At 47.9% G+C, this 14,265-nt stretch overlaps 7 protein-coding genes across 7 annotated transcripts; all 7 read right to left on the reverse strand.

Moving 5' to 3' along the window:
• Window positions 1–230: 230 nt before the first annotated feature.
• Window positions 231–2,087, reverse strand: TEOVI_000221300 (kinetoplastid kinetochore protein 17; the record flags this gene model as incomplete). Its single annotated transcript, XM_067225311.1, has 1 exon — window positions 231–2,087. The coding sequence occupies one exon, from the start codon at window positions 2,085–2,087 to the stop codon at window positions 231–233; it is 1,857 nt and encodes a 618-aa protein (XP_067081412.1).
• Window positions 2,088–3,538: 1,451 nt separating this feature from the next.
• On the reverse strand, window positions 3,539–4,861 carry TEOVI_000221400 (COP9 signalosome complex subunit 2, putative; the record flags this gene model as incomplete). Its single annotated transcript, XM_067225312.1, has 1 exon — window positions 3,539–4,861. The coding sequence occupies one exon, from the start codon at window positions 4,859–4,861 to the stop codon at window positions 3,539–3,541; it is 1,323 nt and encodes a 440-aa protein (XP_067081413.1).
• A 531-nt stretch (window positions 4,862–5,392) lies between these two features.
• TEOVI_000221500 (PACRGA) lies at window positions 5,393–6,295 on the reverse strand (the record flags this gene model as incomplete). Its single annotated transcript, XM_067225313.1, has 1 exon — window positions 5,393–6,295. The coding sequence occupies one exon, from the start codon at window positions 6,293–6,295 to the stop codon at window positions 5,393–5,395; it is 903 nt and encodes a 300-aa protein (XP_067081414.1).
• A 222-nt stretch (window positions 6,296–6,517) lies between these two features.
• Window positions 6,518–7,123, reverse strand: TEOVI_000221600 (DNL zinc finger, putative; the record flags this gene model as incomplete). Its single annotated transcript, XM_067225314.1, has 1 exon — window positions 6,518–7,123. The coding sequence occupies one exon, from the start codon at window positions 7,121–7,123 to the stop codon at window positions 6,518–6,520; it is 606 nt and encodes a 201-aa protein (XP_067081415.1).
• Window positions 7,124–7,249: 126 nt separating this feature from the next.
• Window positions 7,250–8,371, reverse strand: TEOVI_000221700 (chaperone protein DNAj, putative; the record flags this gene model as incomplete). The annotated part of the gene is made up of 1 exon (XM_067225315.1): window positions 7,250–8,371. One exon carries the CDS (start codon window positions 8,369–8,371, stop codon window positions 7,250–7,252), a length of 1,122 nt encoding a protein of 373 aa, XP_067081416.1.
• Window positions 8,372–8,532: 161 nt separating this feature from the next.
• On the reverse strand, window positions 8,533–10,326 carry TEOVI_000221800 (vacuolar sorting protein 33, putative; the record flags this gene model as incomplete). Its single annotated transcript, XM_067225316.1, has 1 exon — window positions 8,533–10,326. One exon carries the CDS (start codon window positions 10,324–10,326, stop codon window positions 8,533–8,535), a length of 1,794 nt encoding a protein of 597 aa, XP_067081417.1.
• A 261-nt stretch (window positions 10,327–10,587) lies between these two features.
• TEOVI_000221900 (uncharacterized protein) lies at window positions 10,588–11,913 on the reverse strand (the record flags this gene model as incomplete). Its single annotated transcript, XM_067225317.1, has 1 exon — window positions 10,588–11,913. The coding sequence occupies one exon, from the start codon at window positions 11,911–11,913 to the stop codon at window positions 10,588–10,590; it is 1,326 nt and encodes a 441-aa protein (XP_067081418.1).
• Window positions 11,914–14,265: the final 2,352 nt, after the last annotated feature.

The raw sequence follows: 14,265 nt of genomic DNA on the forward strand, positions 1-14,265 counted from the left end.
AAAGGGACACGGGAACGAAGATGAGGGAGCCATGCCAAACAACTATCTTGCAGTATCGACCCATGTACATGCGAACGATTGCTTCATGCACGCTCACTACTGTTTACGTCATTACTCAGCCATGGCAACGAACGATCCATGGTTTGCCGCATACACGCGAGAAGTGATTTATATACAAGCGTGGAAGGACAAGTCGGAGTAAAACATGCCAGTAAATACGAATTGGCAGTCTAACAAATGCTTTGGTTACCCTCGGAATTAAAAATGTTAAAAAGGGTACTCACCGGGTTCGACAGTCGTATAAGTTCATCATCGAGTGCTGCCGCATACTTCGCTGCATGCTGCTCGAATTCCTTTTTTATCGAATCGAGCGACCTCACCTCACTCTCTCTACTTTCCTCCAAGGCCTGCTGCGCGGCAATCTCTATGCACGCGATCCGCTGATGAAAGGCGGTATCGGTTGCTTTTCGTTCCTGCAGCTCGTGGTTTAGTTTCTCCACCGCTGCCGCAGCCTTTGAATGCGATGCCATAAGGGAATCCTCCACGAGTTGAATGGCCCCCTCGACAGCCGACTTGACGTGACTGCGGTATCCATCGGTCGTTACACGTGCACCGTCGACTGCTTCCTGGATCTTATTTATCGATTCAGACATAATTGAAGTTACCTTCTGGGGGAATACCTCGCTCATCAACTTCACCGCTTCAGCCGAATGTTTCATGATACCGCTTGTCGGTCCCTCCGAAGACCCAACATTTTTCAAGTCGGAAGTTGTGCCAGGCTTACCGCTTCCTGCTGATTGTACGGATTCTTCTCGATATCTCTTACGACCGCTGCCGTCCTGGGGATGGTCCGATGCCACTGGAGTCACACCAGAGCTCCAGCGTTCATTGTTGCCGGCCCCGGGTGCACCAACGGGGGTCTGGTGTGCACCTTCTCTAGTTTTCATAGCAGCGGTAATCCATGAATGAATCGACGAGCTCTTAAATCGTTGGAGTTGTTCCCTGCTCACACGGAGCGTTAGTGTATCGCCTTTTGGAGTTTTTCTAGATAACCCTGCCACCAAACTTGCAGGAAATTCGTGAACACGGATAGCGACACCGCTGGGTTCCACAAACTTCGCGGACCGAATGGATGAATAAGGAATGGTACTCTCCGTAACGGCATCGGAGGATATAAGCACAAAATAGTGCGGTGCGAAGTAGCACGTCATCGAGCCGTTTAAGTCCACACCAGCCACTTCACAAGCTCCCAAAGGAAACACCAGAAGACTCTCTCGGTCACGGTTTATGACCGCAAGCACGCCCATCATATCAGATATCAATGTTGCACTGTTTGTCAAGGAGGCGAGTTTCTCTATAACCTCAGTCGAAAGGCGACTCTTCATTTGCTTAAATATCGATTTGTTAGAGCGGGAAACACGATACAACAACTCAATACACTGCAATTGGAAGAAGGGGTCGACGCTCAAAGCACAGCAATTCGCCAAAAAGTCCCACGAAGTGATGAGTTTCCTATTCCGTGGGGACCTCTTCATCAATTTAATCATCGCACCTACAGCAGCGCGTTGCGTGACAAAGTGCTGGTGTGCTTCTTCAACATCCTGGCTGTACATGTGGACAAGGATGTTTGCCAGCCCACCAATAAAGAGGCGACCACAGGAATCTTTAGTGCCATCACCATCACACAAGTTTCCAACGGTGTAAAGCAGCGCTGCAACGGCTTCGCCCTGCAGCGGGAAGACTTGGAGCTTGACGGCACGATGAAAAATGCTTTCCAACACTTCCAGCAGCATGACTTGGGAACTAAACACCTCCACGCCCTTGCCAAATGACTCGGCGCTATGAGCAAACCCCTTGTTGAGAAGCGTGAAGAGAGCACGAAATGCAGCTTCCTCAGAGGCCATCAGCGCCTCTTCAGCCCGTAGCAAAATAAACGAAGTTTCCTCGAAAATACTGCGGACCTCGGCATCGTCAAGTTCCTCTGGCCGCCGTAAAGTAGCGTTGATGGCACCCACCACCGCGTCAAGTGGCTGGGCAACAATGTCGTGCATGTTGATGCAATTCTTCGTCGGTTGTCGAGACTTCATTCTGTATAGCTATTGGTGCCAACACCTTCTATGTTTTTTTTCTTCCAGAACACTATGAAACTTTAAAATTGTTGGGCAAGGATAGCGGCTACTTGCTACCCACTAAAATGCCGTAATACAGCGGTGCTTTGTTCAATCAGCTGCGAAAAGGAGGGGGAAAAAATGGGGAGGAGCGGAGACCGACCTCCTCTGCGTGAGAAACCTTGCCAGGAGACTCTCCACACCAAAAATCTGGGGGTCTGTAGCACTCAAAAACAACAACAACTGAACAGTCGCTGTTCGTGTACGACACGTTGTTAACAAACGCATCGAAAACCCACCAACGCACATTTGTTTAGTCAAACGAACAACGTTCGTTCAGGCACTTAAACAAACGAACCTACTCACACGGGCTCGCAGCGACCATAAGGGCCTAGTGCCATTGCCAGCATGATATTTGTCACGAGTAGAGTAGTAAGAACACTTGACTGCAGAGTCTGTGACAGTCCACAAAATCACAGGTACCAATTCTCCCTGATAAGATAGATATTGTTATCCCTCTCCACTCCCAAAGGATAAAGCTGAGGTACAGCCTATGATCATTCCCCTCCTCCAACAATAACAAAGAAAACGGTAGTCGTGCCAGCACAAGTTCAGCAGTGTACTTCCAGTTATGTCATCGGAAACTGAAGAAAGGCAGCAACACAACGGATCTACAGTGGCACCAAAGCTAAAAATCACCCAAGCAACTTTAGTAATTCCCGCCTCCTGCTTTTCTCTCTCTCTCTCTGCTGCTGCTGCTCCTCCAGAAAGAAGGCGGAGATGAGACGGTGACTAATAATTGCACGCCACAGTGTGAGGCGGATCGGTGTTACCCGCAAGTGTTTCTGCTCACAACAAGAGGTTATGACTGCTCAAGTAGCTAGGCAAAAGAGATGTTACGGTCCATTTACACAGCACAAATGGGATGCAACAGCAACACGTCATTGATTCCTCAATTCTGATGGGTGGGTTGTCACCCATTCCTCTATTACCGTCTGGACAAATAAAGTTTCGAATAATGTGTTTACCAGTAACGGCAACACACAAAAGTAAAGAAAGCGTTACATTTCCACGTGCAGGTTTATATATCGACCGACAAATGGCTAACTCCACATAGTGGAATCTAATTGACGAAAAAGCCGACCGCACAACGTCTACAGTCTCTAATTACACCGTGTACTAAAAAGGGGCCGCCAACTAGAGACGAAAGTCCTTCGCACCGGGAAAGGAATGAGGAGAGAGCTAGAAAAAATGGGAAGTTGAGAAGAAACGCGCAACGGGTAAATAATATTATAGGAAACACTCCCCAATGTTGTGCGCTGCTCCCATTCGAACCCCCAGTGAACGTCGAACACCTTTGATGCACGTTTCACACAACACCCTTTGCCTAAAGGCAAAACAGTACGATACAAAAACAAAGGTAAATCAGGTCAAAGGTTACGTTCTATGTCCTTGTATGACCTTTTGTTAAATTCATGGAGGGCATTGACCCACCGGTCAAATGCTAGCAGCCTCTCCGTCTCAGGCCCGACTTCAGACTCCCCGTTCATAATAACAACACCATTCTCGTTGTCAAGTTTGGCACGAAGCACTCCCTCACTCACTGCTCTTAGGCATAGGCGATCCACCTCATCCTTGTCGACAAGCAACACACTCTGAAGCCGCTGCATGGACAACCGTTCATACGGAGCTGCGAAAGCAACAAGGGCCCGCAGTCTAAGGTTATCAAGCAGCAGGTCAAGACACACAAGCACAGCAGGTTCTGCTGTGAAGCACTGACGCACTAGATCCGCAGTACTAAGGAATCGTTGAACGTCATTCCTCCTATAAGCCTTCACAAGTCCTGAGAAGGGTACTATTTCAGCAACTTCCTCATACGCTCTCGTCTCTGGTGCGGCAAATAGATCAACATCAGAGCCACTAAGCAAACATGTCAGCACAAGGTACTTTAGGCAGTTAATCCTTCGGGGATCACCGCCTTCATTGTAGTACCTAAAGGCAGCAGAAAACGTCTGGAAAGCTGATTGCCAGTCACGGTAGCAAACGTACATCTTACCACCACACTCCAGTACACTTCCCACAACTCGAGATGGAGCAATGGTGTTAACTATGGAAATGGTGGAAAAAAACATGTCGCGCACTTTTTTCCAGTCTCTTCCGACTGTGTATGCTTGAAGCAACAGCGCATAGCAAAAAAACAACTGACTACCCTTCTTAAAGCCAAGTGGATCTTCCTCTTTGCACCACGCCAAAACAGGTTCTATTTCACTGATGACTGACCCAACATCGTTTGCATCCAACAGCAAAGTTGCATACTTCACTTTTGCGTTGAACCACAATCTACTGTATGCTTTGAGGTCTCGTGACGTGACTTCCGCTGTCGTTCTGAGTGCGCGACCCAGGTAATCCACGGGGACACGCTGTGATTCGTCGATGAACTTCGTCATGGCCTTCTGCAACGAACCCTTGTCCACATCTTTGTGGTTGAATGTGCAGACTCTTTCGTAGTACCGGAGCATATCCTCGTAGGCGCTCATCTGCCTACTTACCTTCACCAGCGCTTTGAGAGACTTAAATGTCCACTTGCCACCACTGCTATCGTCGCGTTCCACAGCGAGGAGACCGGCAACGCACTGAAGGGGATTTGTGCCCATCAGCGATTTGGCCGTCGAGTAGGCATCCCCAAGGGCTGAATCCTGTGATTCACCCTCTTCATCACCATAGTCGTCTTCGTAATAATAATAATCCTCCATTAATGCTCCTTTTGCCTAACCAACACAATGAAAAAGCAGCCGTGAGGTATACGCTGAAAGGAGCGACCAACTTACGTAACCAAAGGAGGCGTAATAAAAGGAACGGCAGAATAAATTAGATAGAAATATAAACACAATGGTGTAAATGGAAGGGTGAAGAAGATACAAGGGTAATGATCACAATTACACCTTGCGTATATGCACACGGCTATACCTTCACCTGATGGAGAACATCGTACATGTTTATGTGGTAAGCACCGTATGCTTCACCTTGCAGCCACTCTATCAAAACAAAACAAAATTATCTGCTTGGTGTAAATGAAGAAGAGCGCCCCCTTCCTGGAATTCATCCGCTGCTTTCTTCACTGTATTCAGCTGCATGTAACAAAAGGCTTATCTAAATTACATGAGGACATCATGGGGCCTTTGAATACAAATCAACCAATAGTTGGGGTGAGCTTTCTTTTCTAACTTCAAAAAACGCATCTTTTCTCATTCTTTCTTCTCGACGTTCCTCCGGCATCACGCTGCTCAACTGAAAATACAGCTCTCATACGTCGGCACCATATATTTGATGTTGATATACGCATCGTCGCCACCATGAACCTCCAACAGCTGAAGTGTCTCAATAACCAAATCGCCGACATCGTCGCGCTTCCTTTGTCCAAAATCAATGGCATCTCCACGGGCTCGATTCTTGTGGCGGCTCTTAAAGAGGTTAAACATAGGAAGTATCTGACGGTAGTAAGGAACCAAGGCCTCACCAATCAGATCACCACTGACAATCAGTTGTTGAAGAATCCGAAGCGTTGCGCAAATGATCTCCGGGTGCCGCGTGTTTAAAGCAGTTTTTATGGGAATAATCAGCTGAGGGATTGTTGGGAGTATCTTGGGACCACCACGCTTTAGCAGATCCAAACACCCTTGTCTCGCAAGAAACATATACGGCTCCTCCGTCTCACGAATCCCATCAAAGAATATAGGAAGATAATGGTGATAATCAAGCCTTTCCACATCTACCTTCCAGTCAATAGTGGGGCGGTTTCCATGAGCAACAGACAACGGCAAGTCTCCACGATCATAGTACCGACGGAACTCAGTGGGTGGTATCAATCGACGCTTGAATGCACCCGCTTTGGGTGGCTTGCTGTCACCGGCACCGTTGGTAGTAAAGGCGACTGCACTCTCATGTTGTTGGCGACCCTTATACAAGGATGTCGTGGTGCCACCTGTGCGCTGAACGGTTCCCTTATACGCGAAGCGCACACCTTGCACCGCTACCGGTCCCTCGATAGGGATGCTGGGCTTCTCCTGCTTGGGAGCGTAGCCTGGGGGGAAGGCACCAAAAGGACCCTTTCCCGCTGCCCTGTTGTACTTCCGCGTTGCTGGGTCGCGTTTCGTCCCCTTCAATATGGGTTGTATCTCGTAACTCATCTTTGTGACACTTCTCGTTGATATACGTGTATCGTCCTACTATGCTACAGGTGATGCAGGTATCCCCAAAACCTAACGAGAAGTGTATAAGTGCGGCATAAAATGTTGAGGGGGATACAAACCAGCAAGTGTCTCAACAGGGTAGCTTTAGTGAAATCTGGTATCCTCACCGGGTAGTTTGACAACCAAAGAGGGGAGTGGGAAGGGAAAACGGAGGAAAACTCAGTTATTATTACCGTCGCGCTCAGTCCCAACACTAGTCGGTTCAACTTGATAATCATTACCCACACGAATAAAAGAATCGCCTTTTTCGCGGAGCATTTCTTCAACGTTCTTGGCCCCATCCACAAACCAGCCAAGGTTGTCGGCGAGTAGATGTCGCACTTCACAAGAGGGACACTGAACAATTACAATACCTTTTGTGTAAGCATGTTTGCTAAACCTCTTGACCATACGATGTTCACACTGCCCACACGTGAACGCCGCAACCATGTCACCTGTTTTTGTGCCTATTCCAGGGCCACCCATCTTCGAACTGGGTTGCGCCTCTGGATCCTGCAGAGCGCTGAGAATTAATCTTTGGTCCTCCTCTGAGAGATTCTTTACCAACTCCTCGATATTGTTCCTCACAGCACCCCGCCTGGGGTCATCGCTGACCGGGCCCTCGGACGTACGCTGAGTCAAATGAATCCCAGGAGGCTTCGATGCGCAAAAGCGCACGCCACAACTCCGTAAATCAATGCCAAGGGCGCTTACCGCCACCTGAGGACGAAAGCCACGCAGGCACAAACACCTGCGCATCGCCAACTCGCTCACTGTGTGGAGCATTTGTTACTTAAACAAATAAGTGTAGAGGTCAGGTGTAGAGCATACTGGCAGTGTGTTGGGGAGGGGTAGAAAAGAACGAGTGCCCAAAAACTTAATAAGAACTATGAAAGCATACAATTAAATGTTTTACACGCAGGTACTGATATCTTTCTCCTCATTCATTAGGGTTTCAATGTCAACACCCTTTGCCGACAGCTGCCGCAGCTTCGCTTTGTGCTTGCTGCTGTTCACATGTTCCTTGTACTGAGCATCAGTTTTGAACTGCTTCTTGCACGCGGGACAACTACGCTTCTTTTCGGGTAAGTTGTCCTCATGCTCATCCTCCAACATGGCAAAGCCACAGTTGGTCCCACCTTTTACCTTTCGCGCCTCTTCACATTGCCTCTGTTTCTCGTAAAGAAGATCCAGAGTGCACGAATCGGGGGCCTCACCCCGCTCAATTCTGGCCCGCTCCTCTTCGGCCTCCTTCTCAGCGGCTTCAGCCCAAAGTTTCTCGTTAGCTTCACGACGGTTCTTCGCCCATTCAAGCTCCCTCTTTTCTCTCTCTTCTTCCTTCAGTCGTCTTTCTTCCTCCTGCCGTGTAAGTTCCGCAGCCACACGAGGGTCGCGACGGTGGACAAACCGAGTCAAACCCTGGACAATTTGCACGTACTCCTTTTTCGCCGACGTCCTCAGCTTTTGGTTGATTCTTTCAGCCATTCTCCTAGATGCGCGGTCAGGGATTTCATTCACCTTATATTCATCTTTCCACGCGAACGTCTTGCAGGAACTGAAATTCCTCCAGTGACTGTAAAACTTGGAAACAGAACTCCAGCTCGTCGCGCTGTCACCAAAACGAGGCCAAGTTTTCGCATTTGAACTATACTCACTTTCATCTTCGATAAGCTGGTCGAAGACCTTCCTATATACAGAGTAAAATCCTCCTTCGTTATCGTCAAAGCCATCGAAGCACCTGGATGTGAAGTAGCAATAGAGGTTAACCTCATGCTGAGAACTGTCAGCGTCCTCCCCATTTAGTATGCTTTCTCGGTGAGCATCATACCAGGCACGCTCATCAGGGTCACTTAAGACGGCATAGGCATTTTGAATATCCTTGAACTTTTCTATCGTACTTTGTTCGTTGCTATAGTTCTTGTCCGGGTGGTGAATGAGTGCTTGTTTCTTGTATGCCTGGCGTATTTCCTCTGATGACGCTTTTCTGTCAACCTGAAGCAACTCGTAGTAGCACTGCTTAGGCGGCCCGGACATCTGGAGAGAAAGTGTGTTCAAAGAAAAAAGAGAAGGGACAAAAGAAAGCCAATGAACCTCATATATTTGATCACTTGTTTCCTCCAGCAATTAAAAAAAAACAATTATGGTAACGCGACTAGCCGCCGGAGAAAAAAACTTGTGAGCACAGCAACGGTACACTACTCTTCCAAAGGATAGGGCAGTGCTGAAGTTATAACTGTAGCCCCATTCACAATACTTGTCGTCGCAACGACAATGCGTCGTGGATTACCGGCATCGGCCAACTTCGACTGCAGGAGCCTTATTGCGCTTATCTCAGCGCGTGTGATACCTCCAATAAGAAGAAACATCGTTACCGGTGGGCCTTCAGGTGTCTCTTCATTGTAGCGAATTTCAACTTTTTCATCAGGACTGGACTCTCCCATACTCCCAGGTGTGCTCCACGACTCGGGATGAGTTATCACCTTTTCAAGCAGTCGTACGGAGAGAGGCACGTACCCGCCATATGGAAGTGCTAAGTCATTCTGCTGCTGATTCTGTAATTCGGATGTCCATAATTTAAATTGCTTCTGTAGTGACGAATAATTTGAATGCTTCGTATCGTATTTTGTTATCAAACCACATCGTTCAAGACACATTAGCGTGGCCATAGCAAAAGGAATACCGTATGAAAGTAACAGAACCCGTTTAAAATGATCGTAAAATTTGTCTTTCAAGCCTCCATTTATAACTGAATACAAAGAAAGAAGTCTGAGAACATCTTCCATCGGCGCGCTGTCGTTGGCGAGCTCTTCAATGTACTCAAACACTTCTCGTTCATTCGTCTGCTGTAAGATATAATGCTCTATGACGATTCGCCGCCTAAAGTCAATGGTCTGCGTCCTCTTTCCAATCTCTGTTGCTATCGCTGTGTGGACTCCAATTAAACGATGCATTTCCTGCATTTCAGGTAACCCTTTCATAAAATCCTTGAGTTCCTTGAGCTGCTGAAGTTCCTTTCGCTTGTCGTAACATTGCTTTATCCAAACCGACTTGTTGTGGAGAACGGACCCGACATGGGTGTAGTTCTTGTCACGGATCTCTTTGAATACTTTGTCGTCGTTAGACAAGTGAATGCGTTGACCTGTGCACAGGTTTGAACCTTCGCCAACGTCAAACGATAAAGTGACGCCCCCGGAGCTTATGGAGAAAAATTCGTCTATGATACCCTCATAAGTCATTTGGGTGAGCGACGGTGTTAACAAATCCACCGACCTATCAAGAATAAGCAAAGACTCGATCTTGGGTGCCACAGCTACGAAAGAATCACTGCCAATTTCGCTGCGCATCCTCTTAAGCATATGAACCACTTTTGCTGCATGTGCTCCCCGACCTCTTACTATGGGTATTGAACCAAAGAACGATGTCTGGAGCTTTAGTACCATTCTCGCACACAAGAAGAGAACCGTCGGATCTCCATCGCCCACCAGCTGCCTAAAAGAAAGGGGCAATTCCAATGACACAACGTCATCATCTAGCGGGAAGGCGTCCCAATCAAACTCTTCTATTTGCAACTTCGGGTTAGAGAGTAGTGACTGAAAACTGTTTTCCATTATTTCTTCAATCATAACAGTTTTTTTCGGTACAAAAAGGGTATGGAGCGGGGCGTTTGGGTTTGTCTCTGCGAATTTAAGCAAAGTTCCCTCTAGCTTTCGAAGTGATTCGATGTCCGCATTCACTAAGAAGACACCCCGGTCTGCCTCTACGATGTCAGCTTCAACACCTAACGGAAATATTCCCAATACCCCAAGACCACTATGAAGTGTTTCTTCAGTCGGAAAAATAGTCCCCAATGTTGAGTGGATATTAGGAGACGCATAAATCACCTTCGTATCACTTTCGGTTGACTTGGGACCCTTAATAATTTTCGTTAGCTCCTCAACCATAGCATCGCGAAGACTGCTAAGCTTAATGATTTCGCATAAAGGGTTCATAAAGCTTTGAACTCTTTGGTTACAGAAATATTAGAGAGTTCGACAAGAAGCAGAAAGAGCCTCCTTCAAAGCCGGAGTGTAAAAATAGCAATCGCGCGTTAGTAGTGGCCACACGATCACATACATGTGTGGGCATTTGTGTGGTTATCCACTCCAGGAAATGTCTGCAAATACGTTAAATAGTACAAACCCTCCCTTCGGACGTTTCACGATGTCGTAAATGGGTGGAATTGCACGGCAAAAAAAAATATATCCTGTTCATTAACTTGTTACCCACCGGAAAGCTCCCACGATCATGGTTAGCCTCTCTGGAATTGCCGAGTGCGTGCTCACAAGAAGGCTGACTCCATTGGCGTCGATCCCCTGCACCCTCGCGAGAGCAAATGGGGCAAGAGAAAGAGCACCTTTCTCATGAATGGCGGATGACTCAAACAAGGACCCCACGCACCCAACAACTCCCTCTAGTGCATCCTGCTCCACTGGGGAAACTACCGCCTGTCCGTTAGCTTCCTTTAAGAGAAGTATCTCAATGCTTGCATACCGCCTATTAATTTCTGAAGGTTGGAGATCGACTGCACCACCACCAAAAAAATATCTTTCCATTATGGAGGAAAGACGTTCGGTTCGAGTGTCTGGCGAAGGAAAGTGAGGCGATCCCGATAGTTTATCAAGACGAATATCCCCACCAACACGCGAAGCCATATGCTCACGCAACCTCGGTATCCTCTCGTGGAGTCCACAAAAGAGGAAATCGTCACCCACGCATAGAATATGCGAAATGTTGAATTGACGAATGATATCCACGACGAAAAGCAGTCCATTGCTCCCTCTCAGTTCAGGCAGCACGATGATTGCACCACTAGATCCTCCAGCCCCGCCCTTGTGTCTTGCTATTCGCTCACTTACACATGATAGTAGCAAACGGCAATAATGAACATAAGGGGCAAACATGTTCCACTCCCCGGAAACACCTTTTACCTGCGGCTCGGTCGAGCCTACGAAAAAAGCAACCGAAAGGGGACCAGTGCTGGTATCCTCGTCTAATGTCATCGGACACTCACTTACACATGCTGCAACAGTTCCCGGAGTGCTTAATAACTGACCCATCCCACAATCAAGATCAACAAATTGAGGGGCCCATCCCGTTCTTGCGGCATAGCTGCTAAGAGTCCTAGATATTGCATGCTTCTCAGTGTCATTTTGCCCGCATATAAGGACCATCGGTCCAAACAAACCCTGTTTGTCAGCAAGTAGACGAGCGTTATGAATTAAGCAGTGGTACTCAACAATGGAACGGGCAAATGGATGGGTTGTTGAGCGAAAACAGTTCTGAACGAGTTGTTTTGATCCTTCAATTCGAATGTTAGCGTTGCTCCATGTAAAGACTGTAAAGGTGATTCCAGGAGGAAGATTGTACGATACATCTACAATAACTGGGGCGCCAAGCACATCCACCCGCGGCTCCAAGCCACCGGCCCCAGACACCACTTTTAAGGTAGCGGAACAACGCTCGGTGCTGTAGGGCACTACAACCACTAACTCGGAACCTGCTTGTAGGCGAAAGTTAGCCTGTTCTATGGCGGACATACCCCCTGTTCGTAAGAATAAGTGACAGGGAAAACAAAGAAAAAAGGGAGAAAGAGTGAGAAAGAATCACACAATAGCCATACAAATAAAAAATAACAAGAAGCGCCGTGAAGCACAAAATCGCCCCAATCAACAACTAACCAGCCACGCGATCAAACGTTTCTATTTTGGGACGCATCGTCTGGAAATAGCATAATAAAAAAGTGTATGCATAACAATGTCAGCAAACTCAGCTTTTACATGCGTGCGTGTGCACGCGCACGAAAAACACAGTTTCGTATGTGACGTGACAATTGAAGAACGTGTCTTTGATAGCGGTAAAAAAAACATAATAGGAAGGTGGTACTAAGAGGGGCAGCGAAAGACCACATCATTGCTAAGAATATCTTCCACTCTCACTTCCATTGCAGCAGCGGATCGCGAAGTGGCTGCGGCAGATTTTCGTCTTCAAACAAAGATTGGAATGGCAACAGCATGTACACAGAGGAGCGTGACCTCCCCGGTCGGGACAACAACAGGGAAACACGCCAAAGCTCGGGTGGGAAGTTCGCACTACTGACCCGAAAGCCACCGAACACCCGCAACAGGGGAGGGGGCACTTTCCTCCCGGCAGTGAACCAAACATAGCGGTGGCGGGCCCAACGGCCCCACAGAAACCCGCTCAGATTTGCACCGGACCATTGGAGGAGTGTAGCGGAAGGTCACCTCCACCTACAGGATTGAAACCCCGGAAATGGCGGCGCGCGCTGGAGGGGAAAGCTGCACCAGCGCGGCGTCAAGCTTGGACGGGCAATCTTGCATGCTAGAAGGGACCGTCCTGAGAATATCTCGCCCCCAAACGCCTAGTTTGTTCAAGGAACTGTCGGACAAGGCAAATGGAGTGTCGCGGGCAACACCAAAACACGCGCAAACTGTGATAGGCAAGTGCAAACATGCGCTGCGTCTTCGAGTCACTGTTGGCCGTTACCCTCTCCCCACAAAAAAAAAAAAAAACAAAACGGTATTGCATGAACGGTGATTGTAAGTAATTAAACAGAGTTGTGTGTATCCGGACGCTTGGCCATTGCACTTGCATTGCCGCCGTTCAGTGTATGTGAAAACGCAACTAAAATCACGGCTGCCAACCAGGAAAAAAAAAAACAACAAACGTAGAACGGGTCGACCTTGGAGGGACGCTGGCACCCTAGGAGGCTTCCATGGGGGCGATTCCACAAGCAGAGTTATTTGGCCCGCCCTCTTTATTATAATCACACTCTCGCTCAGCAGACGGGTGTTGTGCACGTCGTCTTGCCGTTGTTGATTATTTGGGAATGTTACCAGACTCGCGCCATGCTTCTCAGAAATAAGGGGCATATCCCAGGCAATGGAAGCTGGAAGCCTAAAAGGGCTTTGCGACACGCACCACTAGGCTTAAATAACCAACAAAACATATGCAGCTGTGGCTGATGGCGGTTGAGTGCAGTACCGAAGCTTGGCCCCCCTAAGCTAAGATGTTTCTAGGGGCAACCGCAACCTTTGGCATGAGGGCTAACAGTTCTGGCCTTTTCATTCCCTTTCTTTTCGCAGATGCTGTAGCGTTTCTTAGGTTTAGTGGCAGCACCCCGACATCTGTATAGTCGCACTGCCTTGCGTTCGTTCCGAGATGGCCAGCTTTCGAACGCCAGATGTCTCAGTAGTTTCTTTCTTTTTTTTTTTTCGGTCGATTTTTCAAATCATCCTGCCATTCCTTCAATAATGTCATTTATCGGTTTCCCGAAAAGCCACAGAACCGGACAACTATCATTCTGTCTACTAACATCTTGTTCCGTCCTTCAATTTGAGAAAGAGGACAGAGTGCAGTGCCGTTCCCTGCGGGTCCTCAGACTTTCGCATCGGGAAGTTTGGCTGGGGGAAATGGTAAGTATTGTATGCGCTATCCTCCACTTTTTAAATTTATTTCGGGGATAAAAGGTCGCATCTACTACTGAGGAATTTGGGGCCGTAGTTTTCTGAGGGTCTGCAGATGTCTAAATTTCATTAGACAGTGGTCCCGTTTTGGCGGACAGTGGGTGGGCTGGCTGTACTGGTGTTTTGGGTTTATTAACCCTTTTCGGTCCTGTCACTTTCGATTTCCTCTTGTCTGCTTTGCAGAAGTGTGGAAACCTTCCTTGAAGACAACGTGTAGAGTTGTCTGCTATCGTTTTGTTGCTCTATTGTATGCTGTCTACTGGCACGTTGTTTTGGAAGCTTCCAGACCTGTTTCTTCGTGCGCGCCCGCGACTCTAGGATTATTTGCCTTTTTCGGGCATGGATATGCACATATGTGTGCGTGTATATAGCTGCGCACTCCACCTGTTAAGATGGGGGGGGGGG

Source organism: Trypanosoma equiperdum (assembly GCF_001457755.1).
Source record: "Trypanosoma equiperdum strain OVI genome assembly, contig: ctg_531, whole genome shotgun sequence".
NCBI classification, from domain to species: Eukaryota; Euglenozoa; class Kinetoplastea; order Trypanosomatida; family Trypanosomatidae; genus Trypanosoma; species Trypanosoma equiperdum.